Below are 25,147 nucleotides of genomic sequence, written 5' to 3' on the forward strand. Positions count from 1 at the left end.
AATCAGTGTTATAAAAAAAAAAGTTAAGAATTTAAGACACATATAATATTGGCCTAAAAAATAGGGTAGTATTAGGGGATTTAGAACACATAAATCAATCTTTTCAGGATTCTAAAACTCCAACAGTTAAATAACAGTGGTGCAAAACAGTATTAAAGTCGCAAGTCGCAATGATGAACATGATGATATATCTTTAATAATAACAATATTGTAAAATTAAAAAGTTTGGACATGAGAGAAAGGACAAAGTAATGGTAAGAGGAAACTGAGGGACTGATGAGAAGGAGAGAAGAGGATAGGGCTGGGCTGTGTGAGAGAGAGACAGTCAAAATAAAACACACTGACCATTAAAATTGCAGACTCTCAGAACTCCGATTTGACCTGTCGTTTCTTCATTGGCTTCCACAGTTTTCTTATCGGCTCTGTCTTTATTTTTAACTACTTTTTTCCTTTCAAACGGCTTTGTTTTGTCCTTTTTCTTATTCTTTGTGTTCACTACTGTTTATTGACAAGGCTTACTTAACTAGGATTGTTCACTCCTATTTCTAGTTTTAATGTAACCCAAGCTATCGATTTTCTTTGAATCATATGAATTTTGATTTTGTTTACTTTTTTGTTAACGGTGAAATTTCGGTTTTGGTGATTATATATATAGCATTGTAATTTATCAGTTTGAGCTTATAGTTTTCTTTCTTTGTTAAAGTTTTTATCAGTTATGAAAAAAAAAATTTAATAAAGGTTTTCTGGTTTATATATGTTACTTTTAGGGCATAGGTGTAATTATAAAGCAGGGAGATGACAACACGTAAGTCATCGTAGAAGAGATTAGACCCCAAGTTTGTGGGATTAGATAGACTGAAACACTTCTGACCCCCCTCTCTTTGTTGAGGTTACTCTTTTGCATTTACGAATTTTCGTTCCCTAAAATGCAAATTAGTTGCTCATAAATTAACACTCGGTATCTACTACTATTGCAATTCAAAAAAACTCTTTGTTTGCTCGTTTGCTATAAATTAACAAACCTCATTTAATGTTTACAAGACTTGCGTTCAGACGGTGCTGATATTTCTTATTATCATAAAAAATTCTTGTCTCGTTATAAATTTATTAGTTCGTGAAAAATACCAGAACTGGTTGTAAATAAGATAATGAATTCATATAAGTTAAGTTAATGACACCGTAAGGTAATATAATTAATGTTATATACACCTGCCGCAAAGAGTTTGGTACCACTCCTGCTTCTAGTTTATATGCAAACTATATCAACGTATATACGCAATATATCCGAATTTCAAAGAGACAACAACGGTAACAGGAATAAAAACGTGAGAAGCGGATGAGGAAAACAAAAAACAATAGGAGTTTAAAAAAACAAACAATTATGTTTATGTTATGAATAATGTGGATTGCTAGTAACCATACCAAGGAAGAACGGACCGCGTCCGGTCCAAGACCAAGACCGCGTCCGTATAGGAGAGAGAGGCGGCCAAAGATTAAGCCGACTATAGATTAGGATGATTTCCTTTTTACTTCATGTTTATCTTTAAGTAGTTTTCCTATTTCCTTTAAGATAAGGATTTGTACTCTTTCCATTTATCTCTTCCTTGTAATCCCTATATAACGGAATACTTTGATTCAAGTAATAAACACACGATTTCCCCAATTGTTCACAACACGTTATCAGCATGATAGCCTCTAAATCCCTGAGACCTATATCGAAACCTAAAAGCCTAAACCGGCGACTCAACCTAAAACCCTAGACGTTCCGTGTTCGTTCTAAATCCTAGACGTCCTCAACACCGAACGTCCTCAGCTCTTGATCGCATCCTCAGCTCGCACACAAGAAGAACGCATCCGTCCGAGAACACCTCGCACCCGAGACAGCTCGCGTCCGTCCTCAGCTCGCGTCCGACTACATCCGCGACCCGATAGGAGGCAGCAAGCGTCCATCCGTCTCAGCTCGAAGTTTCATCCATTCTCAGGTGGTCCGGTTCTATACCTCTACGAAATAAAGGTATAAACATAATCTGAGAACCTAGATAAAGAACATAAACCCTAATCCATAATTATGGAAACTATGTTCATGATGAAACCTAAAAGAAACTACAAGATTAAAATCGACAAACCTTATAACTAGAAAGATATATGATTCCACTAGAATATAATTGAATGATTGATTGATTAAATCTGAAATATGAGAAACCCTAATGAAGGAATCGAAAACCCTAAACCCTAAAGAAACTAGAATCCGATTTTAAGATTGTTCTTGCTTGTTTGTTTTCTTGATTGATCTGAGGTTTAAGATTGTTAGATTGTTTGATATAATCTAACTAAGTATACAAATACTTAAGGCCTTGAAACCTTAACATAAGTTTGATAGAATTTAAAAGATTAAAAACCCTAGGTATTATAAAAGAAGTAAGATTGCTTTACATGAATCCGAACATGGTATTGCATTCATCCTGTTATAAACAAGATCGACCAGCATATAGATCACACGAACTTAGGTTGCTTGCATTAGTAGACCTATATGGCCGTGTGGCTTATGATTGATAGCACCATGGTCGATTAGTATTGTTTTGAATATCATGAATGCGTAAGACATGTTGTGGCCGAGCTTGCTTATTATCATGCGGCCACATGATCACATTGTGAACCTAAAACTTTAAATGATAACGTGACTCAGATGTCGAAAATAGCAAACAGAGACTACGCAGCCCTTAATCTCTCCGGAGACAATTACTTGCAGTGGGCGCTAGATACAAGGATCAGTCTAAAGTCAAAGGGACTTGGTGATACTATCACCGAGGACAACAATGAGAATGAAAAGAATAGATACATGGCCATAAGCTTTATGCGCTATCATCTCATTGAAGGTCTAAAAGATCATTACATGACAATTGAAAATCCACTAGACCTTTGGAATGCTTTAAAGCATAGATATGATCACCAAAAGATGGTGTTACTTCCAAAGGCTAGGCACGACTGGATGCATCTGAGGTTCTTAGACTTCAAGTCCGTGGATGAGTACAATTCAGCCTTGTTCAAAATAGTTTCAATACTAAGGCTTTGTGGTGAAGAAGTATCTGATATGATGATGCTTGAAAAGACCTACATGACTTTCAATCAGTCGAATTCAGTGTTGCAAGAGCAATATAGAACAAAAGGTTTTGCCACATATACTGATCTGATCTCGTGTCTACTTTTGGCCGAGACAAACAATGAGCTCCTGATGAAGAACAGTGGAGCCAGACCTGCCGGGACAGCACCATTACCCGAAGCCCATGAGATTGAAAAGAAAGATCCCAAAGAGAGCTACTACGCCCAAGATAACAAGAGACCACACGGCAATGGCTGTGGTGGATACAAGAGGCGTGGGCTTGACAACCCGAACGGCCGAGTCAGCTACTCGACCGGCCGGAAAGGAAACCACAATAATTGTGGTCGTGGTTCCAATTACGGCCGGGGCCGAGGCAGTTACGGCCGCGGACGAGGTGGCATATCCAAGCCATCTTACACGTCCAAGTCAGTATGCCACAGATGCGGGATGGACAACCATTGGGCCAAGAACTGTAGAACTCCTAAACACTTGTGCGACCTCTACCAAGAGAGCCTCAAGAACAAGAATCCGGAGACAAACATGATCCAAGAAACCGGTCATGATGACAAAAGACATGGATATGATGCTGATAAAGAATTCAACCAAGATGATCTAATGGACTTTGAAACTTCTGATTGTCTCAAGGACTAGTTTTCGAATCACTTGTCTTATTGCTTTATGTTTTTGATTTGGTGTTTTTATTTTATGTAATGACATTTATAATAAAGAAAGTTTTAAAGATCTTATGAAGTCTCTAAGTTTAGAAATTTTATTTATAGAATGAATGATGAGATGAGTATACTTGTGGTGGATAGTGGCACAAGTCACACAATACTTAGAGACAAAAGGTACTTCATGAATCTCACAATGCAAAGTGCAAAGGTACATACCATTGCGGGTGAGGCTAGCCTGATTGAAGGTCACTGCCAGGCCTATGTGTTAATGCCTAAGGGCACTCACCTAGAAATAAAAACCGCCTTGTATTCCCCAAGCTCTAGAAGAAGCTTATTGAGTTTCAAAGATATAAGGTTGAATGGTTTCGATCTTGAAACATGGGAAGAAGGAAACAAGGAGATCCTTAATATAATTTCGATCACCAAAGGCAATAAGAAGATCCTAGAGACTATACCCGCAATGTCTATTGGTCTATACTATGCAAAGATCAGTATGATCGAGGCCAATGCCTCCGAGCTATTCACTTTATGGCATAACCGGCTTGGCCATCCCGAAACAGGAATGATGCGAAAATTGATGATGAATTCACAAGGGCACACGTTTAAAGGAGTGATCCCACACAATCTCACATGTGCAGCATGTTCACAAGGGAAACTCATAACTAGGCCATCACCAGCCAAGGCTAATAAAGAAACTTAAACTTTCTGGAAAGGATTCAAGGAGACATATGTGGACCAATACACCCACCTTGTGGGATGTTTAGATACTTCATGGTCCTCATTGATGCATCGACCAGATGGTCGCATGTGTGTCTACTATCCACACGGAACCTAGCCTTTGCACGCCTGCTTGCTCAGATGATAAGGCTGAGAGCACACTTTCCAGACTTCCCTCTTAAGACTATACGTCTAGACAATGCTGGTGAGTTCACGTCCCAAGCGTTTAATGAATATTGTATGTCCATGGGGGTAAGAGTAGAACACTCCGTGGCACATGTTCATACACAGAACGGCTTGGCCGAATCTTTCATTAAACGTATCCAGCTGATAGCCCGACCATTGCTAATAAAGTCTCATCTCTCGGTATCAGCATGGGGACATGCGGTTTTACATGCAGTGGAACTGATTCGCATCAGGCCATCTAGTGAGCATAGATATTCACCATCCCAACTACTTACGGGTCATGAGCCAGACGTGTCCCACATCAAGACATTCGGATGTGCCGTCTACGTTCCAATTGCTCTACCACAGAGAACTAAGATGGGACCACAGAGGAGGATGGGAATATACGTAGGATATGATTCCCCAAGCATTATAAAGTATCTTGAGCCAACAAACGGTGATTTGTTTAAGGCCAGATACGAAGACTCACAGTTTGATGAGTCAACATATCCGTCCTTAGGGGGAGATAACAACCGGTTGATCATTAAAGACTTAGAATGGTTTTGACCATCAATATCTTGGCAAGATCCTCGGACTAAAGATTGTGATATAGAAGTCCAAAAGATTATACATCTTCAAGAGCTAGCTAATCAATTGCCAGATACATTTGCTGACCCAAATAGAGTAACAATATCACACATCTCGGCTTGTAATGCACCTATAAGATTAGACGTCCAGAAGGGACAATGTCAAGTAGCTACAGAGTCTAAGCAACGTTTAAAACGTGGTAGACCAATTGGTTCCAAAGACAAACAGCCTCGGAAGTCCAAGAGAGGTAACCGTCCAGGACATAGATGGACCGGCCGAGCCGACCAGGACGGTCGAGCCAAGTAAGCCGGCCACACCCGATGATCTGGCCGTTCCTCATAGTGAGGTCCGGGACGCTGGGCTTCACGGGACACAAGAGTCGGACAACCAAGAGATCTCTATAGACCATATAATGTCTGGAAAATAATGGAACATAAAAGATATCAACGTTGATGATTTGTTTGCATACAAGGTGGCACTTGAGATCATGGATAAAGATGAGGATCTAGAACCCACGTCCATACAAGAATGCATGCTAAAATCAGATTGGATCAAATGGAAAGAAGCTATAAACGTGAAGTTAGAATCATTGAGAAAGAGAGGCGTTTTTGGCCCTATAATCCAGACACCAAGTGATGTCAAACCAGTGGGATACAAATGGGTCTTTGTAAGGAAGAGAAACGAGAAAGGAGAAGTAGTGAGATACAAAGCACGGCTTGTAGCACAAGGATTCTCACAAAGACCAGGAATAAACTATGAGGAGACTTACTCCCCTGTGGTGGATGCATCTACATTAAGATATCTAATCAGTCTGGCCGTGAAAGAGAACATAGATTTACGCCTAATGGATGTAGTGACTGCATATTTATATGGACCAGTGGATAATGAAATTCATATGAGAGTTCCAGAGGGTATTGAGCTCAAAGATAAGAAAGGTTCTCGAGAACAACATTGCATTAAGTTGAATAAAGCCTTATACGGTTTAAAGCAATCAGGTCGAATGTGGTACAAAAGGTTATCCGAGTACCTAGTGAAAGAGGGTTATAAGAATGATCCAATAAGTCCATGTATATTCATACATAAATTCGACAACAAGGGCTTTGTGATAATGTCAGTTTATGTGGACGACCTGAATATAATAAGAACCCCTGGAGAGATTTTCCAAACCGTTGAGTGTTTAAAGAAAGAGTTCGAGATGAAAGATTTAGGGAAAACTAAGTTTTGTTTGGGATTACAGTTTGAGTATGTAGAGAAAGGAATCCTTGTGCATCAAGAAACTTATACAGAAAAGATACTCAAGCAATTCAATATGGACCAGGCTCATCCCTTGACGAGTCCTATGGTCGTGAGGTCCTTAGACCTTGAGAAGGATCCATACGGACCTAAGAAGCCGGACTAGGAAGCACTCGGACCGGAGGTGCCTTACCTAAGTGCCATTGGGGCCTTAATGTATTTGGCTAGTCATACTAGACCGGACATCAGCTTTGCCGTGAGCTTATTATCTAGATTCGGTTCATGTCTAACCTTAAGGCACTGGAACAGAGTGAAACATCTGTTCAGATATCTGCAAGGAACAAAGGATCTCGGTTTGTTCTACACCAACCGACCAGGAGAGAGTTTGGTTAGATATGCAGATGCTGGGTACTTATCCGACCCACACCAGGCTAGATCTCAAACAGGTTATGTGTTTATACACAGTGGAGCCCCAATATGCTGGCGTTCCACTAAGCAAACCTTAGTGGCCACATCATCCAATCACGCCGAGATCATAGCCATGTATGAGGCAAGCCGTGAGCTTGTTTGGTTGAGGAACATGACCGGCCATGTCTTAAGAGAGAGTGGTCTGGCCATGGGACAAGAGAAAGAAGGGCCAACCATCATGTACGAGGACAATGCAGCGTGCATTGCTCAGCTCAAGGAAGGATACATCAAGGGAGATAGGACAAAGCACATCCTGCCCAAGTTCTTCTTCACCCACGACTTGCAGAAGACAAAGGAGGTTCAAGTAGTTCAAGTTCGATCCAGTGACAACTCAGCCGACCTCTTCACCAAGTCTCTGCCAACCTCAACGTTCAGGAAGCTGGTTCATCAGATAGGGATGCGCCGGCTGAAGGATCTTCAGTGATGCCTTCATCAGGGGGAGTGTCATGCGTTGTACTCTTTTTCTTGTCTATGGTTTCCATTTTTCCCATCTTGGGTTTTTGGTTTTCCTAGAGAAATTTTAACGTGGCAACATCGTGCATGATACAAGCCCATATGGTTATAGCATCCAAGGGGGAGTGTTAGGAATAATGTGGATTGCTAGTAACCATACCAAGGAAGAACGGACCGCGTCCGGCCCAAGACCAAGACCGCGTCCGTATAGGAGAGAGAGGCGGCCAAAGATTAAGCCGACTATAGATTAGGATGATTTCCTTTTTACTTTATGTTTATTTTTAAGTAGTTTTCTTATTTCATTTAGGATAAAGATTTGTACTCTTTCCATTTATCTATTCCTTGTAATCTCTATATAAGAGAACATTTTGATTCAAGTAATAAACAAACGATTTCCCCAATTGTTCACAACAGTTTAAACAGTAAGAAAGTATTTTTAGTTTTACTAATCATTTTATAATCTAACGTGAAAATGACAAAAGGTCATGGTCGGAGTAGAGAAAAAGAATGTGGACGAAAGGAAAAAGTTTGACTTGTTTAGTCCCCAACTGTCAATTTTCCAGCAAGACATATACATACTCGCTTTATTGCTAAAACGTTGATATAAAATAAGAATATATTTTAAGAACCTAGTATTTATTACTAGATTCTTTACTGTTGTATATATACAAGCTGCTCGAGTGGTCTTTTTTACAGTAAAGCAGTCTCCTCAAAAGAGTAAAGAAAGAGAAAAAGAGAGAATATGGATCCTGAAGGTTTCACGAGTGGCTTATTCCGATGGAACCCAACTAGAGCAATGGTTCAAGCACCAACTGCGATTCCTCCACCGCAGCAGCAGCAGCAATCGCCGGCAACACCGCAGACGGCAGCGTTTGGAATGCGACTAGGTGGTTTGGAGGGTTTGTTCGGTCCTTATGGAGTACGTTTTTACACGGCGGCGAAGATAGCAGAGCTAGGATTTACGGCGAGCACGTTGGTGGGCATGAAGGACGAGGAGCTTGAGGATATGATGAATAGCCTCTCTCATATCTTTCGTTGGGAGCTTCTTGTTGGTGAACGGTACGGTATCAAAGCTGCTGTTAGAGCTGAACGAAGACGACTGCAAGAAGAGGAAGAGGAGGAATCGTCTAGACGCCGTCATTTGCTACTCTCCGCCGCAGGGGATTCCGGCACTCATCTTGCTCTTGATGCTCTCTCCCAAGAAGGTACGATATAGTAAATATCTAATTTAAATATATCTATAATTTTTTTTTGAAAGCTATAATATAAATATATTTCCCAACGCTTTATACATGCATTGCTAATCTATTTAACTATGTGAGGCTGTCAACAAATATAGATCTATATATGTTCACTTGACTGGTAGATATAGGCTTATGAATCTTTGCATGATTTGTTACTAATATCAGCAACTATATACTTGTATGATATAGTTCTGGGCAACATAAGATATTGTTCTGTTTTTATTTAAAACATAGATATCTATTGTTTTTTGACTGTCAAATGTAACTTCAAATACGTGTATAGTAGAACTATTTTGTATAGAGTATGCAATTGCAGTCTGCTTTTTATATTAGGGCTTCGATTGTTTAGGATTTTAGCTGTTAAAACTTTTACTTTTAAAAAAATTTACTGTTGCTTTAGTGGCTGTAACTTTAAAAAAAACATGTTCTAAAGCCTCAAATTGTGGCTTTAAAAAAAAATTGTGGCTTAAAAAAAAAACAAGGAAACGTGAACAAAAGAGAAGAAGTTAAGCCAAAGTGTGATTGGTAAAATTAATGGCTTTAAAAGCTTTAAATAATTCTAAAGTCTTTAAAGCCTTGAAAGCTTAATCAATCGGACCCTAGACTTGTTGCAAGAAGTACGAGGATTAATTATATATTGTGCAAAATCCAAATACTGAACGTATCTTTTTAATATCTATATAGAATAAAGTTTGCGATTGAGACAAAAGTATATATAGATGACTGGACAGGGTTGTCAGAGGAGCCGGTTCAGCACCAAGATCACACTGATGCGGCGGGGATCAACTGCGGAGGAAGAGGAGGTCATTGGGAAGCAGGGCAGACGACAATAAAAAAGCAACAGCAGAGACGCAGAAAGAAAGCGATTGTAACGTCAGTGGAAACTGATGACGACGGCAACGAAGGTGAGGATGACGACGGGATGGATATTGTTAACGGAAGTGGGTCAGGGATGGAGAGACAAAGGGAGCATCCGTTTATTGTAACGGAGCCAGGGGAAGTAGCACGTGGCAAAAAGAACGGTTTGGATTATCTTTTCCACTTGTACGAACAGTGCCGCGAGTTCCTTCTTCAGGTCCAGACCATTGCTAAAGATCGTGGCGAAAAATGCCCTACCAAGGTATCTTTCGTTTATCATCCGATCCTAGCCGTACGCTTACTTTTACATTATCATTTTTATAAAATAAATACATTTTGGTGTCGGATTGGTAGGGAGACCCTAGCCATAATCATGGACAGCTGTTTTAAAGCAAGTTTGACAAGTCATGAGTTCAGAGACTTTTCGTTATTATTTTTGTTTTATTTTCTTTCGCTATGTCTGGCAAAGATTTATATAGGTTCTGATTTTATGTCTTCACTCAGAATAAATATACAGTAGTTAGATTTCAATTTAATGTTTTGTAAGAGTCACCGTACGACAACGTGTCGAGTTAGGGAAACGACACAGTCGTTCTTTTGTTTTTACCTAAAACGACATGAGATAGTAAGATACGATATGGTGTCCTCGTGCATTAAGATTCAATTTCTGCATGCATTTATATATTTGTTGACCATTTATTAAGATATTTGTTGTGTGCTATATATATTTAGATACAGGCTATTACTCAGCGGGTAATAAAGAGTCTTCCCCATAGTACAGAATCCATGAGCTCTGTGCCATTTGCTTGTACAGACGCACGTTATTAAAATCTGAGGTTTACAGATAACTTAAGCCAATAAAAGTCTAATTTTTCTCTCTGAAAGTTTTACCTCCAATGTTTAAATTATATATTGGTACTTTTTCTATGCTATATTATCCCATTTAAAAGTTGTTTTGAATTATTAAGTACTGACTTTTTTATGTTCTGGAAAAATATGTAAATAGGTGACGAACCAGGTGTTCAGATACGCTAAGAAATCGGGCGCAAATTACATAAACAAGCCAAAAATGCGACACTACGTTCATTGTTACGCACTGCACTGCCTCGACGAAGAAGCTTCAAACGCTCTCCGAAGAACGTTTAAAGAACGCGGGGAGAACGTTGGGTCGTGGCGTCAGGCTTGTTACAAGCCACTTGTGGACATAGCTTGTCGTCATGGCTGGGATATAGACGCCGTTTTTAACGCTCATCCTCGTCTTTCCATTTGGTATGTTCCCACTAAGCTGCGTCAGCTCTGCCATTTGGAGCGGAACAATGCGGTTGCTGCGGCTGCGGCTTTGGTTGGCGGTATTAGCTGCGAGGGATCGTCTGCGTCTGGACGCTTTGGGGTTTAATTAGCTCATGAGTTGTTGTGGTTTACTTTTTCGTTATCTTAATTAATTATTAGTCTTTAATTTGGTCCTTCTTGGCTAATTTGTCTTCTTTTTCTTTTCTTAATCAACCGTTTTGGCTAATTAAATTGGATACACGCAGATTCTTCATTTTGTGTAAACCGTATTTTGAACACATTTGGCGATATTAATTCGAAGCACTCTATAACATTTTATTTTTGAACATTAACAATACCCTTTTGTAAAATACTAGGTAATACCCGCGCTACGTCGTGGAAGTTTTTTATATAAAAGTTTTATAAGTATTATATTTTATAGATTTATTTTTCAACTTTTGATATTAAATAAAATTTGATTAAAATGAGATATCAATAGACTATCGGTACTAAATTTCACGTGTGAGGGAATTTCAATTTTTTTATTTTCTGAAATATTTTATATCTATTTTTAATTTAATGATATTTCTGAAAAATTGAGAAATTTTGTTTGTAATGTATAGGTTGTGTTTTTTGGTCTAGTGTGAAGTTTGTCTCATTTATTCTTATGTTAAAACTTAATGGTTGATTTGTAAGAATACATCGTAAATATATGTTAGAGTGATTTTCAAAAATAGACATATATTGATTTTTTATTACATGATAGAACACTTGTTGCTACTATCACACATTCTTGTGGCTAAAGTCATGTGTGTCCCTAATAAAGTGAAACCAGATGGGGATATTGTGGTAATAGACCAAATTGTTCTGGTTGGTTTGGTTTATGGGTTTAAATTTTAAAAATACCATATTCTGATTGGTGGACTCAGGAAGAAGCGTTGTTTGTTTAATAAAACTAATTGGTGTCCGTTAAAAAAAAGTAAAATTGTAACTTTTTCACTTTCCCAACCCTAGACCTAATTATCTAATTCCCAAATACTTTCATTATCTCCGACGACGAACAGCGGCGAGAAGACAACGGAGTGGGTGGCTGACGCCGGAAGATAAAGTGGTGGTTATAAGAGATATCACCATCGTCGAGGAGGACGTAGGCGGGGAAAGCGATAGCCGATGTTTAAGTTTTCTTCTCTCAAAATTGTCGCTTTAAAAGATATTTGGGTTAAAAGAAACCATGACTTGAAATTGATATTTGTGTATGTTGAAGGCTTGTTTTGTACCAAGTTGAGGCATGAATCCAAATTTTTGTGGGATTCTCAATTGCCCTTCAGTTTTGGGCGTTTGAAGCCATCCCCGCTTTACTTGAGTGTTTAGGTGGAGACGATGAGGAGAAGCTGCTGAGTTATGTTGGTGAGAATCTCCCACAACATGATGGGTTGGTTCTGTACAGATGTACATGTGGACTTGTAAACGAATGTACTTTTGGCTGTACATGTGGACATGTGAACGAATATGCGTTTGGCTGTACATGTGGACACGTGTATTATGTGGTGTCTAGCAAATTTCTTTGGTTCTGTGTACTGAGAAAAATACATGAAATGTTGTACTTTTTTGTATTAGAAAGCTGAGAAAAATGAGATTTTTACATGAAAGCTTGTATTTTTTTTGTGTCAAAAGGCTGAGAAAGATGTGATTTTCATCTTGGTGATCTATCATTATGAAACTTAAGTCCAACAGCTGGTAGGATGAGTTGGTTTATTCTCACATGAGAAACCACATTGGAGGTGAAAAGTTTAGGTACATATGTATGAACTTTCTGCATGTACATGTCTATCATTATCCACATGTACAACAATGTACACCAATATAAACAAGTTCCACATACACCGAATTATGATATCCACGCGTACAACTCAGCAAATGTACACATATGAACTAAATATTAACAAATCGATACTTTCAGAAGGAGAAGTCTGGAACACTGATGCAATGGTTGGGGATGAGAGTTAAGATGTTGACGACGATAAGGAGGAAGAGGATAATGAAACTTAAGTCTAACAGCTGGTAGGATGAGTTGGTTTATTCTCACATGATAAGCCACATTTGAGGTGAAGAGTTTAGGTACATATGTACAAGAATTTTCTGCATGTACACATGTCTATCAGTATCCACATGTACGATAATGTACACCAATATAAACAAGTTTCACATGTACACTGAGTTATGATATCCACACGTACAACTCTACACGTACACATTTGAACTAAATATTAACAAATCAAAACTTTCAGATAAAATCATTAAGTGAAAGTCTATTATTCTCTTCATATTCATCCATTGGCATGTCAAAAAGTTGTGGTTAAGCTAAACTTCTCTTGCAATGATTCAATCACCCAATGTTCTAAGTTAAAACATTGTTCCACAACCATTTTTAAGAAAGTACAACCCCATTTACATGATGAATTAAACCCCATTTTTAAGCAATGATTCAATCACCCAATGTTATGCTTTAAACATCTCTTCTAGCATATCGTCGCTGCAAAGAACAGTTTCATCAATGAGTGAGAAGAGGATTAATGTGCTGATTTTGTGCTGATTTTGCAGTAGATTATCTTGTTAATTTACAGGGTAATGAGGATTGAAGGAGCTGACTTTACGTAGAGAAGAGGATGAGGGAAGATGGGGAACAATTGGAAATGATCTAAACCGTCGATTCCAAAAGGTTGATCTAACGGTCTAGGAGCTAAGCAGGGGAGGTGTCTTGTCTAGATCTATGAGATTAAATCTCAGGCGTTGAAAATAAAGTAAGATCAAGGGGTAGGGATGAATCCCGCCAGGAAAAAAAGGGGAAGAAACTTGGTACTTGATCTGTAACGAACTGGGAGAAATATTAGTTAGAAAGTAACTAGAGTTAAGCCAAGTTGTTATGTAAAGTGTGTGGGTAGCTCAAAGTGTCCTAGAGTGTGATAAAAAGAGGAAAAGTGTCTTAGAGTGTAAATCTTTCTATATGTTACCTTGAAAATGTAGTGAAGTTATAACCATATCTCGTACTGGTTAGGAATGTACACTTCGAAAAGAAGATGATTCACATAATAATTTTGAGCAAAGTCAATGCTTCATTCACTTAACAGATGGATTGCTCCCTCTATGATCGAATCAGATTGTTAGATTCCTGCAACTTTTGTGAACGTCCTCTTGTATTCTATAAAATGCTGAACTTGATGATACAACGGAATTGCGATGATGTTTCAAACAAGATGCTTGATTATCACTGAGTTTCTCTAGGTCTGGTGATTCTGTTGTTGTTCTTGTTGATGATCACTGGATTCTAAACTTTGTCTCATCTCCAGTGCTTTCAACCTGGCTATTTGAAGCTTATACAAGATCTTACAAAAAGAAATTCCAATAAAATGATCATGGTTTGCTCGTTTCTGTGAGATTTTAATAAATAAAAAAGGAACTCGAGGTTTTTAACGGCAGCTTATGCTTTCACCTTCTGCATATTTTCTCAAGCTGCAGTCTTCGGTTCCTATCTTTGCAATCTGTAAGCAATCATACAAAGAAAAAAATGAAAGATTCATGGCTGTTCTGAGATCATTTTTTCTCTTTTATCCATTTTTACTTCTCACCTCACATCTACAAGGATTTATTTTTACAAGACCTGCTCTAATTTCAACCACAGAAACAACCATAGAATGAGCTGAGTAGTTAAGTTATTGAGGAGACTAAAGACGATTATTGTTAATACAACTCTTCTGAGCTCATATGGGTAGCTATATCTCAACCAACATTACACTGCCGTCGTCATCTCTCACTCCTTTGTATTCTCTGCTTTCGCCTCTACATTGACGTCGTCCTTTATGAAGTGATGAAGTTTCTTAACCCATCAAATCAATCCACCTCATGCTATGTCCTAGATTTTAGTCAGCTTATTTCTTCCTGAAATAGTAATGAAATCCGTAGTAAGCTTTGTTTCGTCCTTTCCAAATAATCAATCTTAGGATCAAAATCAATACCTAATGAAAATGATGATGGCTTGATTTGGAGAGGAAGAAGAAGAATCCTAATGCGTTGATGTGATGTGTACAAAAAAAAATGTGATGTGTATGAACTTTGTTTTAGAAAGTTGTAAGAGTTTACAGACCCAAAAAAATTTAGTTATTTTTTTAAAAGACTGATACTTAAATCTTTATTTATTTATTTATTTTTTGTTCAAATACTTAAATCTTTATTAAACTGTCAAAAATATGCAAAACTCAGCATCACAAATTATGAGCAACACTCATATAAAAAGCTCATTCGTATATCTAGAAGCTTACTATTGTTTTTTTTTTGAAACTTAGCTTATTATTGTTTCAGAATATATATATATATATATATATATATATATATATATATATCCAATCATAGTTATTTGATTCGTTATATCTTATATGTTTTGTGCAATAAAAAAACTTCTCTACTACAACTCTTTTGAAGTACGACAATAGAAGAAGAAAGAAGCTCTAATTTATAAACAAACTGGAAAACCACATTAGAAGTGTAACTTAGCATGACAAGTCTCTCGCCTTTGTGATCATACAAAGGAACATAACGTATACCCTGTCTCAGCTCGCCACAGACAAACATGTCTGTCCCGAGAAGTCGTCCTTCTCTGGCATGAACTTCAACTGTGAGCAACGCCAGCTCTGGTACTGTGAGCGGAAACTCAAACTCCTCGTCCCAAAATGACCCCAAGTGTTTTCTTCTTTCTTTATTTTCTTCATTACTCTATCACCTCTTACTCCTGTTAGCCCCACCTGCTTTCACAAAAAAAAAAGTTCAATGCATATGAAATAGATCACATAGTAGAGAATCTCAATGTATTAAGCATCTAAATCAAAGTGACTCTTGTATAATGAGTTGTTTGCCGTTGTGTTGAAGTTAGGAGAAGACCCACCTGCTTTCACAAAAAAAAGAGTTCAATGCATATGAAATAGATCACATAGTAGAGAATCTCAATGTATTAAGCATCTAAATCAAAGTGACTCTTGTATAATGAGTTGTTTGCCGTTGTGTTGAAGTTAGGAGAAGACCAAGGGTTGAAACTTTCTCGCTGGAAACCAGAGTCCCATCCTTTTCCCATGTATACTTTCCTCTCGGAGTTGTTCTGATTGGTAACTTCGCTTTGGAGTCAAAAACTTCTTCGTCCGTACCTTTGTTCATCGAAAGTGTGGTTTCTTCACGTATTGCATCATCCAGAAAGCTCTTCCATAGCCCTACAGATCAGAGGTACAAGATGATGGAGTTTTGGTAAATGTTGAAAAGGCCTGAGAGAAAAAAAAACAAAAAAAAAACTACAAACCTGCTTTGAAAGCGACCACTTGTGCTTCGTACACCCAACCGCTGAATGGCTTGTAGTTGGAGAGGAGGTTACTCGTGTGGCCTTTGGATATATCCTCAATACTCAATAGGTTAGAAACCTATGAACATAGCGACGAGGGTTAAAAATTAGTGAGGAAACTCAATCGGAAAAGAATAGTTAGCTTATGTGTACAAACGAAATGAATATATTGGTTGATGAAGTTTTTTCATTTATTGACATGTCAGTCTCTTAAACATTTAAAAAGTTGAGGTGTCATGCTCTGGAGAGAATCTTACTCCATTAGTGTGTTGAGTTCTTCATCGAGAAAGAAAAACAAAAGTAATGTGAGGGTGTGATCAGAAATTAAAGGCTGAAAGAAACTACCATTACGAAAATTTAAAATAGATTTTAGTGATCTGTAAAAAATGGCTTGGGTTTGTTCGAGTTAATATATGGGCTGAGACATATATTCTCGAAGAGGCTGGTGCACTGGGCCCACTCGTTTTATCTAGTGAATCCAGTGTGACGCATGGAACTGTACACCCATAAGGTATGAACCAATGATTTTGCAACACGTTCGCAATCATTAGATATTTACAAAAACTCTTTCAAATTCGAACTGAACGAAGAAAACAAAGTCAAAATAGAGAACTGAGAACGAGTGTGAAATTCGAATCCAACGATGGAGCTCCCGCCAAGAGTGCTATACCCACGGAGGTTCCACGCCTCTCCGTCGAAATACACGGCGGCGGCGGCGCCTGATCTCCGAGATAAGCTCGCGACGCTGGTTGATCGCAACGAGAAAGTGAAAAAGGCGTACCATCAACTCCAATCGCAGATCGCATCAGGCCTTGCCGAGGTTACAATCGCATCCCTCGATAGATTCGATTCCTTTGTAGATTTGATTGAAACGGCTTCGAGAATTTGAGAGAGGTTATCGTATTCTCTGGTTTGGAAGATTCAAGATAAGATAGTTTCGTAGAATCTGAGTGAGGTTTTCGAAATTGTAAAGGCAGGGGAAGTTTTCGAGTCGTTGGCGATCCCTTTGATGAAGCTGGTTGGTTTGAAAACGTCGGAGATGGAGAGCGAAGGGAGACACTCCACCTTCATCTTCAACACTGTTAGTTAGTTAGTTACTCAATCAACTTCTCGTGGAATCATGCTTCTACTGAATCAAATTTTCAGATAATACTTTTTATTCATCAGGAAAGACACCACATGGATGATACTTCCCAAAACGGAGCTCGATCTGATGATCTGAACAATCAAATCCGCCGTTCAAAGGTAATATACGTCAAGATTCTTATCATATCACTATGTTTCCTTCTGATTTTGATTGAATGCAATATAATGTGTTTAGCCAAGCTTGATCCTGGTTTATCAGTTCGTCTAATTCTGCTATAGATTGAATGCAGCAGACCACTCCATCTAATTTTGAAACTGTAGTGTTTCTATACTCTAGTCATGTGGATTTTGTTATTTATGTTGACCAAGTTCTGCTATATACTGAATGTGAATCAATTGTTTAGGGTTCTTATGTTTTGGTGTAATTTATAGTAGTTGTTCGACAAACCATATATAATCCGTATGTTGGTTTTGAAGTTGAAGTTAATGTTATAACTCTCTGTCTATAATCCAAAGTAGATTTAGTTTCTCAGAATTTCACTTGCTGTAGGAAGAAAACTATGCTGCTAAAGTCGACTCTGCCCGAAAAGAGATCGTGCACAACCATAAGGGGCAATTGAGACAGCTAGTCCATATGCTTAGGCAAATTGAAACACAAGTGAATTCACATCGGGGAGACATTGTGCAGATGCTTGACGATGGCAGAAACTCTTTCCAAGAATTCATCCAGAAATCTCTTTATTACCTAAGCTCGGTTCACAGCCGAAACGATGACACGTTTCCAGCCACAGTGAAGCTCCTTCGGATCCTATTTAATAACATCAATGAGTTGCTTGGTTCTGTAGATACCGGTGTTACTGATCTTATGCAGGCTTTATCAAAGAATATGTGTAACCCGATGTCCAAGTACGTAGGGAACTTGGCAGCTGAAGTAAAGGGTGGCCCTTGTGTGCAACTGATGAAAGTAGTGAATGAGATGGAGAGAGCCAACGCAGATACAAGGAGAGAGCTGGAAGACGCTAGAGAAAGGATTAGACTTGCAGAAGAAAGAAAGATGGAGGCTTTATCAAGGCTGAAAAAGGCTGAAGATCAAGTTCAGCTAATGACAAGCTCTGCCAGGTTTCTTCTACCCTCAAGTCAGAAGAAGCAAGAAGAACACTCTGTTAACGGAAAGGTAATTTCGAAATGAATTTTTTTTTTCTTTTGTAAAGCTCAATAATTAGCCCAACGCGGTAATTCACTCTTTTTGTCCATGTAGCGTATATGCACTGAGGGAAGCAGAGAAAGCGAAGAGAAACTACTTTGGAATCTACTGAGCAAAAGGAGAAAGCATCAAGAACCAGAGAGTCCAATGGGACCGAAAGAGCTCATCAGACAAGCCGGCACGAAGCACAAGCCATTGGTGCAGAGTCGAAGAATGACTAGGAGCCAAACAAGGTTGAGCTCTCCAACGGGTCGTCCTGATGCCTTGATCCCACTTGGTGTGTCACCTTCTGTAAGAACAGTAACCTGGAGGAGGTAAGTAAAGTAAAACACACGTTTACACGCACTACATCAAATATATCTTCAGTATGCTCAGAAAAACATTCAGGTCCAATATCTTCATTATTGCTTAAAAACTTTACAAGTACTCGTTTTTATGTCACTGCTTGCACTTTAAGTAGTTTGCTGTTTCTTGAGAAGATCAAGTTGAGCATGACAAACAAACTTGAATCAATTTAAGTACCTTTTGAACCAAAAAATAGAAAGATATGGGGCCACAAAAAGAATTGTTTGAAAAATCGGGGATGTAACTGAATAACGACTCAAAAGTAATGGGCTTAAATTGAATACATGTAGGCCCAAACTACTTTCCGGCGTCGGTTAGGGTTAATTATTTGATCTACCTGAAAGTCCTCCGCTTCCGTCCGAAATCGCATAAATTGGGTCGGCAAATCCCTAATTCCCGGTAAGAAAATTCAACAGCTTAACGTAATTTGATCGATCGATTTTCTGCAGACACTAGAACTTGTATCTTTCTCTGATCCTACTACTACATGTTTTCCTTCTTCTTATAGAAAGACATTCTAAGACTGTAGTTTATATTTCAGGTAACCTAAAGAAGTATCTCTCTGTAGTTTTCAATAATCGGCCATGGTATGCAATTTCTTTACTATCAACCAAAGTTCCACACTTGTTTTTTAAAATTAGAAACAGTTTTACTCACCAAGTAGCTTGTGGTTACGAATATGTTTAAAAGCTAAAAGGTGTGGAATCGACGCAATCTCTAATGCCTGTGAAGTTTGAGCATAGAAACCATACGGTTTTGTCTAAAATTATTGTGTGCAGGCTGCGAAACTTCTTGCGACTTTCATAGTCTACGGCTCTGGAGCGGTAATCAGGGCTTGTACTCAGGCATATCGTCAGGCACTTGCAAGTATATGTCTTTTTCTTATTACAATCTTCTTAGTTTTCGTTCTTTTTTTGTTTTGGTTCTTTTTGTACTAATGGTAACCGAATTGTTCGGGCACATGTGTCTCTCAGATGCATCAAAATCTGGGGTTGCGCAAGAAGCAATGCATAGTCTTAAGAGAGGAATCAGAGGGTTAACTGAACCCGAAGCTAGACAGATTCTTGGTGTAACCGATAAATCATCTTGGGGCGAGGTTCTTAAGGTTTGTTTCTCTTTCTCTCTCTTGGCGTCATTGCATTTTTTTTGTTAATCATTCAAGTAAAGAAGAAACCTTTTTTTTGTTATTTAACATCATTTGTATGTTATGTTGCAGAGATACGACAATCTTTTCGAACGCAATGCAAAAAGCGGAAGCTTTTATCTCCAGTCAAAGGTTCATCGAGCTAAAGAATGCTTAGAGGCTGCTTACCTGAAGAAACCTTAGGGAATCACAACAAGCGTTTGATCAAATAATAATAATAAATACTAATGTAGTAACCAATAGAATGTCGAGAAGCAAAACCATGAATATATGTTTTGGATGCATGTTAGTTTTCTTGACGTCTCTAAAGCGGTTCTTGGGCCGAAAAGTTTGAAGATTTGAAAAGAGAGAAATTATAATGCCGCAAAGTTTGAAATATGAGTAAGGTTGGTGAAGTCAACCCTATTTTTCTTATTATATCGACTTTTTTAGTATTTTTAGGTATGCTCGTCGAAGTCCAAGTCTGTCGAGTTGGATTATCCTGAGATTTCGAAATCTGTCTACTTCATTTTAGCACCAAACATGGTGGTCACCGTGACTAATAGGATCGAAAGTAGATATTTCTTGTTTTATGTCTTGGTTTTATTTCATTTGTATTGTGTATTACCCAACAACTTGATGATGAAGTACACGTAAATCCAAAAAAGTCATTTTATCGGCGGTGATGCGGTATTCTTATTAGGTCTCATGCGTTTTTCGTCAAAAGATTCGAACGTACATGTTGCATGTCACTGTATATACTATTGATACTCAACTGATAAAGAGTTCCACTAGCAAAGCCAAATGGTGGAAGACTTTGAAGTCCAAGTCAAGTGGGCTTCATCATAAGTCAGCGTCGTTGAGAGTCAAGGCCGCTTTAACAAAGTTGTGGCGGCGTCTATCATCGTTAAAACCCCTGTTTGGGAACGCGCTAGTCGGACGGTCGGATTAGGTCTAGTTCCTAAAGAGAAAATCATGGATTAATCGAAAATTATGCGGGACAGAATTTTTAGATTGTTTATTATATTATAAAACATGTTAATATTTAATTGTGTATAACATTAATACATTTTCATGTTTAAGACGGTATAAAACACACAAATAAGATATATATAAACTTAATATAGTGTAATTTTCATCAAAATTATGAATATAAATGATATTTATAAAATTTAGATCAAATAAATAAATAAAAATATTATTAAAAATAAATTAAAAATAATAAAAAAAGATTAGGTGGCTATACGGTCATTTAGACGGTCTAGCGGAAAACATCGGATATCCAATTTTTAAACCGATTTGACATAAATCGGGATGGAAGAATGACATGTAGTGCACATGCGGCTAGACGGCCGATTTTTAGAACAAAGGTTAAAACTAATACGACCGAACAAATAAAATATGAACTTATTTTACTCATTTTAAGTTATGGATGATGTTTTGAAATTGCACGTCGATCGCCGAATCTAGACAGTTTACACCCAAACTTATCACTATTCTAGAAGAGCTATTATATGTCAACTCATCATATGAAATTTTTTACAGTTAACGTTCAATTTTGTACCCTTTTTATTGTTAGAACACAATAAACCCCATCAAAGTCTTTCTCTCTCCCTTATCCTCTCTGCGTACGACCTCAAAGCCCTGGTTCTGCTCCGACGTTACCGGCGCGTCCGCACGCGTCAGGCCGTCGGGGGCTCAGCTCTTTTTTTATATGTCTTCGTCTTTGCTTCACGATCAAAACCCCTCTCCTATCGCTTTGTTCCCGGTCTCTGGTCAGGCGAGTCTCTGTTTTCAATGAGCCGCGCGCGAGGAATTCGGCGAAGGTGGAGATCCGGCTTGCTCTGGAGTCGAGGCGCGGTGTGTTGCAGGGGTTATGGTTGGCGGAGTCGGCTTTTTACGGCTGAGAGAGAGGTCGCATTTCCCTTTTTAGATCTTCTCTCGAGGCCTCCATGTTCGTGGTGGTGAGTTGGCTCGCCGTTACGGTGAGGTAGTGGCTTCGTTGCTGCTTTTGTCCGGTGTGGTGTGTGTTTTCTTCGAGAGGAACCGGGAACCCTTACGGCGTCGTCGGGTTCGTCTCCATCTGCGGTGAAACAAAGGCAACTGGAGGCGAGTCGAGGTTGGGTACGCTGGTGTTAGTTGTACTCGGTCTCCACAGTCGTCTATGGCTGTCTATGGCTCGTGTTGGAGTGCCGAGTTGAGTCCTACACAGTCGTCTATGGCTGTTTCAAGCTCTCCTCAGCGTTCCACTTGTCTTTCCGGCTTCATCAACTCGTCATCAGTTCGAGCACTTCATTAGTTTAGCGGCCGCTTCTCTATTGGAGTCGAGCTCTCGTGCTTTATCTGTTGGTTCACTATTGACACAGGTGGATTATGTTGCGAGTCACATTCTCCGTTTCTTCGGTTCTCAAAGGCGGCAAGAGGCGTCACAGATTGGTCTTCGGTGGCGGTGTCTCTCTTGTGTTCCACTACCATCCCAGTACCGGCAAAGGGTCACTTGACCCGTCACTGGTAGTGTAGCTGGCTGTTTTGTGTGCTGGTCGTTAGAGCTCTCTTGGATTGGTGTGTGGCTTGGAGGTCAGGCCTTTTTAATGTTCTACGGCGACAGTAGCGAGTTTCTGTTCGGTCGGGAGGCAGTTTCAAGTGCTGTGTGGTGCTGTGTACAAGTCGGCTTTGGTGGCATTAGCAAAGCTCTGGTATGTACCCGAAACTCTCCTCTATTTGTCGTTTGGAGCTTCATGTTTAGAGATGGTTGCAAGTATGGTGGAGTTCTTTGGGAGCTAGCTACTCCGGAAACGACACGAGAAGTCCCCGCATCCGAGGCAACGAGGAGAACCTCACCTTCTTGTGATTATCGTTAAGGGTTGAGAACAGTAACCAATTCTGAAGAATTACAAAAAACGGATTAGCGGAACGTGCCGGGTTTAGTGGGTGGGCGAAGCTAATTTCTGTAATAGTTTGACTTCGAAAATTTTGTACAAAACTTGCTTGTAACCGGATCTGAAATTCCCGTTATACGGGTTGATTTTAATATATATATATTAATTAAAAGAAAATAATAATTTGAGAGTTGAAGCCAGACATGTCAATTAGGGTCAAAATCCGCAGTCCGATCCCGTCTAGCCCTAAAAAATATCGAGCTTGAGCTTAATTTTATAAGCCTAATAAAAATTGGACCTTTCGAGCTAAGCCTTTGGGCTTTGGGTATATCGGGCCTAAGCCCGTTTGGGCTGCTAAGGCCGGCCCGAAAACCCCAAAATTTTTAATTTAGCGTAAATATTATTGTTCTTGCAACCAAAACCATTATTATTATTTACATATTTTTATCCAAACTCTAATAAAGCAAATATAAAAGTTGTTAATACACTTTATTGTTTGATCATTACAAGTGTCACATTTTAAATTTTGCAAATGTACTTTCTTCTTTCATGTACAACATGTTATTTTTTTTTAATTTCAAAATACAAAGTATATGAAATGTTTGACCATGTTTATCATAAATTTTATTCTCTTATATGTTTAGTTTTAATTTATATTTGATTATTTAAATCTTATTAAATTTGGTTTGTTTATAATATGTTTTTAAAGCATACGAAAAAAAAAAAATATTTTTTGATAAAAAAGAAACTGTTTTTTTTTTATATGACAAGTATTAAAACGATAGATATGACAATGATATATTAAATGTTTTGTGATATGACAAATATAAAAAAGAAACTGTTTCTTGATAAAATATATTAAATATTTTTTGATAAAAAATGAAACTGTTTTTTATAAAAATTCACATGTATTAAAATGATAGATATGACAATGATAAATTATGTTTTGAAAATCCAAAAAAACCCGAAAAACATGTAGCCCTACAAAGACCGGACCGGACTCTGTATTCTAGGCCTAAAATATTTTCGAACCAGGTTCAAATATTTACGAGCTTATCGGATTTGGGTCGGACCAGGCCAGCCCGAATTGACGCTCCTAATTGAAGCCTTGGTCATACATTAACGGAATATATATATATCAAAATATGTAAGGAAAGTTTCGCAGAGAGATGACATCTAATCGCACCATAATTTGATATTTTATGTTTTGCATGTGTAGAACCAAATCTATATATATATATATATATTATACATATATATATATAAATTTGTCTTTTTCTCTTCTTCTGCCAAGTGGCAGGGGGGATTTTACGACACATGTCATCTATGTATTTGTTTTTACATTTTAGGTCTTTTTTTTAGATTATTGTCATTTGTCCAATTACTTTCTAATCATGAACTATTTAATCATTTTCGCACTAACTATTATCGTATGAAATTTGATAATCTATTTTATTGTTCACTAAAATTCAAGATGAATAAAAAAATAAATAAAATAATATAAATATATTTTACATATTTAATTTATTCACAACTAAAAATAACATAATTTTTGTTATTTTATTAGTTTTTTACCATTTTCTATTATTTAATTTACAAATTATATATATATATATATATATATATTTAACTATTAAAAGTATAAAATGACCAAATTAATAAGAAATTAAAGTGCAATACATAATTTAAACATAAAACATCCACAGTCAGAAAGAAAAAGCAAATTATCATAGTAACACTAACTCAATAAAGATTTGGAGCTGAAAAAAAGATCAATAAAGAAAACTAACATATCTCATCTTATTATAGAATGTCTTGGATAGAACAAGCAGATGTCAGAAAATGCAAAAAACAAAATATGAGACAAAGCAATCCCCGAAACACAAAGGATCTCGATCAAGCACCAGCGCAAAAAACAAAAAAAAAACCAGTCAGAGAAAGAATAATCATCTGAAGAACAAAGTCACCACGAAACAAAAAGACGCATGTCTAAAGCACCAGAAGCACAACCACCAGCTAAGAGATAAGAAGCACCTCACAAATTAAACAAGCATATATAAGACAATTATGCAGCGAAGAACCACAAAACTCTGAATAGAAAAAACCAAAGCTCCAACAGACTAACTCCGCACACCTACACTAAAGGATGCATGATAAGAAGATACCCAACCTGAGTGGAAGAGAATGGAAGCCAACCACCGAGAAACCAAAGCTTACCACTAACAAGTGGTATTATACATACAACAACACATTATTAAAAAACAAACACATTATATATTATTTACTAAGTATCTACTAATACATAACATAATAAAACATCAAATATGATCTTTACAAATAAATACTGACCACATAATTACA

The 25,147-nt window shown here is 37.9% G+C and overlaps 4 protein-coding genes across 5 annotated transcripts; all 4 read left to right on the top strand.

Moving 5' to 3' along the window:
- Positions 1-2,839: 2,839 nt before the first annotated feature.
- Positions 2,840-3,751, top strand: LOC106350338. The gene has a single exon (XM_013790239.1). The coding sequence runs from the start codon at positions 2,840-2,842 to the stop codon at positions 3,749-3,751; it is 912 nt and encodes a 303-aa protein (XP_013645693.1).
- Positions 3,752-7,621: 3,870 nt separating this feature from the next.
- On the top strand, positions 7,622-10,963 carry LOC106351791 (putative transcription factor BOFH). The gene is made up of 3 exons (XM_013791531.3): positions 7,622-8,603; positions 9,362-9,762; positions 10,507-10,963. The coding sequence occupies exons 1-3, from the start codon at positions 8,141-8,143 to the stop codon at positions 10,894-10,896; spliced, it is 1,254 nt and encodes a 417-aa protein (XP_013646985.2). The 5' UTR covers positions 7,622-8,140; the 3' UTR covers positions 10,897-10,963.
- Positions 10,964-16,704: 5,741 nt separating this feature from the next.
- LOC106347760 lies at positions 16,705-19,375 on the top strand. Of its 2 annotated transcripts, XM_013787354.3 has the most exons (7): positions 16,705-16,969; positions 17,123-17,230; positions 17,317-17,394; positions 17,786-18,409; positions 18,494-18,753; positions 19,075-19,183; positions 19,326-19,375. In XM_013787354.3, exons 1-6 carry the CDS (start codon positions 16,793-16,795, stop codon positions 19,100-19,102), a joined length of 1,275 nt encoding a protein of 424 aa, XP_013642808.2. In that variant the 5' UTR covers positions 16,705-16,792; the 3' UTR covers positions 19,103-19,183; positions 19,326-19,375. The 2 variants fall into 2 exon arrangements, with proteins under 2 accessions (XP_013642808.2, XP_048637820.1); XM_048781863.1 differs by lacking the exons at positions 19,075-19,183; positions 19,326-19,375 and having other exon boundaries at positions 18,494-18,898.
- LOC106347761 (mitochondrial import inner membrane translocase subunit PAM16 like 1-like) lies at positions 19,075-20,345 on the top strand. Its single transcript, XM_013787356.3, has 5 exons — positions 19,075-19,183; positions 19,326-19,371; positions 19,564-19,651; positions 19,759-19,889; positions 20,001-20,345. The coding sequence occupies exons 2-5, from the start codon at positions 19,369-19,371 to the stop codon at positions 20,109-20,111; spliced, it is 333 nt and encodes a 110-aa protein (XP_013642810.1). The 5' UTR covers positions 19,075-19,183; positions 19,326-19,368; the 3' UTR covers positions 20,112-20,345.
- The last annotated feature ends 4,802 nt before the right edge of the window (positions 20,346-25,147 follow it).

The sequence above is a fragment of the Brassica napus genome, chromosome A6 (assembly GCF_020379485.1).
Source record: "Brassica napus cultivar Da-Ae chromosome A6, Da-Ae, whole genome shotgun sequence".
Classification (NCBI taxonomy): domain Eukaryota; kingdom Viridiplantae; phylum Streptophyta; class Magnoliopsida; order Brassicales; family Brassicaceae; genus Brassica; species Brassica napus.

Excerpts from the sequence above, each read along its gene's own strand:
- LOC106347761 (XM_013787356.3), top strand. Across the intron at positions 19,652-19,758 it reads ATATCGTCAGGCACTTGCAA|ATGCATCAAAATCTGGGGTT; the intron begins GTATATGTCTTT and ends TGTGTCTCTCAG. Across the intron at positions 19,890-20,000 it reads CTTGGGGCGAGGTTCTTAAG|AGATACGACAATCTTTTCGA; the intron begins GTTTGTTTCTCT and ends GTTATGTTGCAG.
- LOC106347760 (XM_013787354.3), top strand. The coding sequence starts at position 16,793 with ATGGAGCTCCCGCCAAGAGTGCTATACCCACGGAGGTTCCACGCCTCT. Across the intron at positions 17,231-17,316 it reads CCACCTTCATCTTCAACACT|GAAAGACACCACATGGATGA; the intron begins GTTAGTTAGTTA and ends TTTATTCATCAG. Across the intron at positions 18,410-18,493 it reads AACACTCTGTTAACGGAAAG|CGTATATGCACTGAGGGAAG; the intron begins GTAATTTCGAAA and ends TTGTCCATGTAG.
- LOC106351791 (XM_013791531.3), top strand. The coding sequence starts at position 8,141 with ATGGATCCTGAAGGTTTCACGAGTGGCTTATTCCGATGGAACCCAACT. Across the intron at positions 8,604-9,361 it reads TGATGCTCTCTCCCAAGAAG|ATGACTGGACAGGGTTGTCA; the intron begins GTACGATATAGT and ends AAGTATATATAG. Across the intron at positions 9,763-10,506 it reads GCGAAAAATGCCCTACCAAG|GTGACGAACCAGGTGTTCAG; the intron begins GTATCTTTCGTT and ends ATATGTAAATAG.
- LOC106350338 (XM_013790239.1), top strand. The coding sequence starts at position 2,840 with ATGGCCATAAGCTTTATGCGCTATCATCTCATTGAAGGTCTAAAAGAT.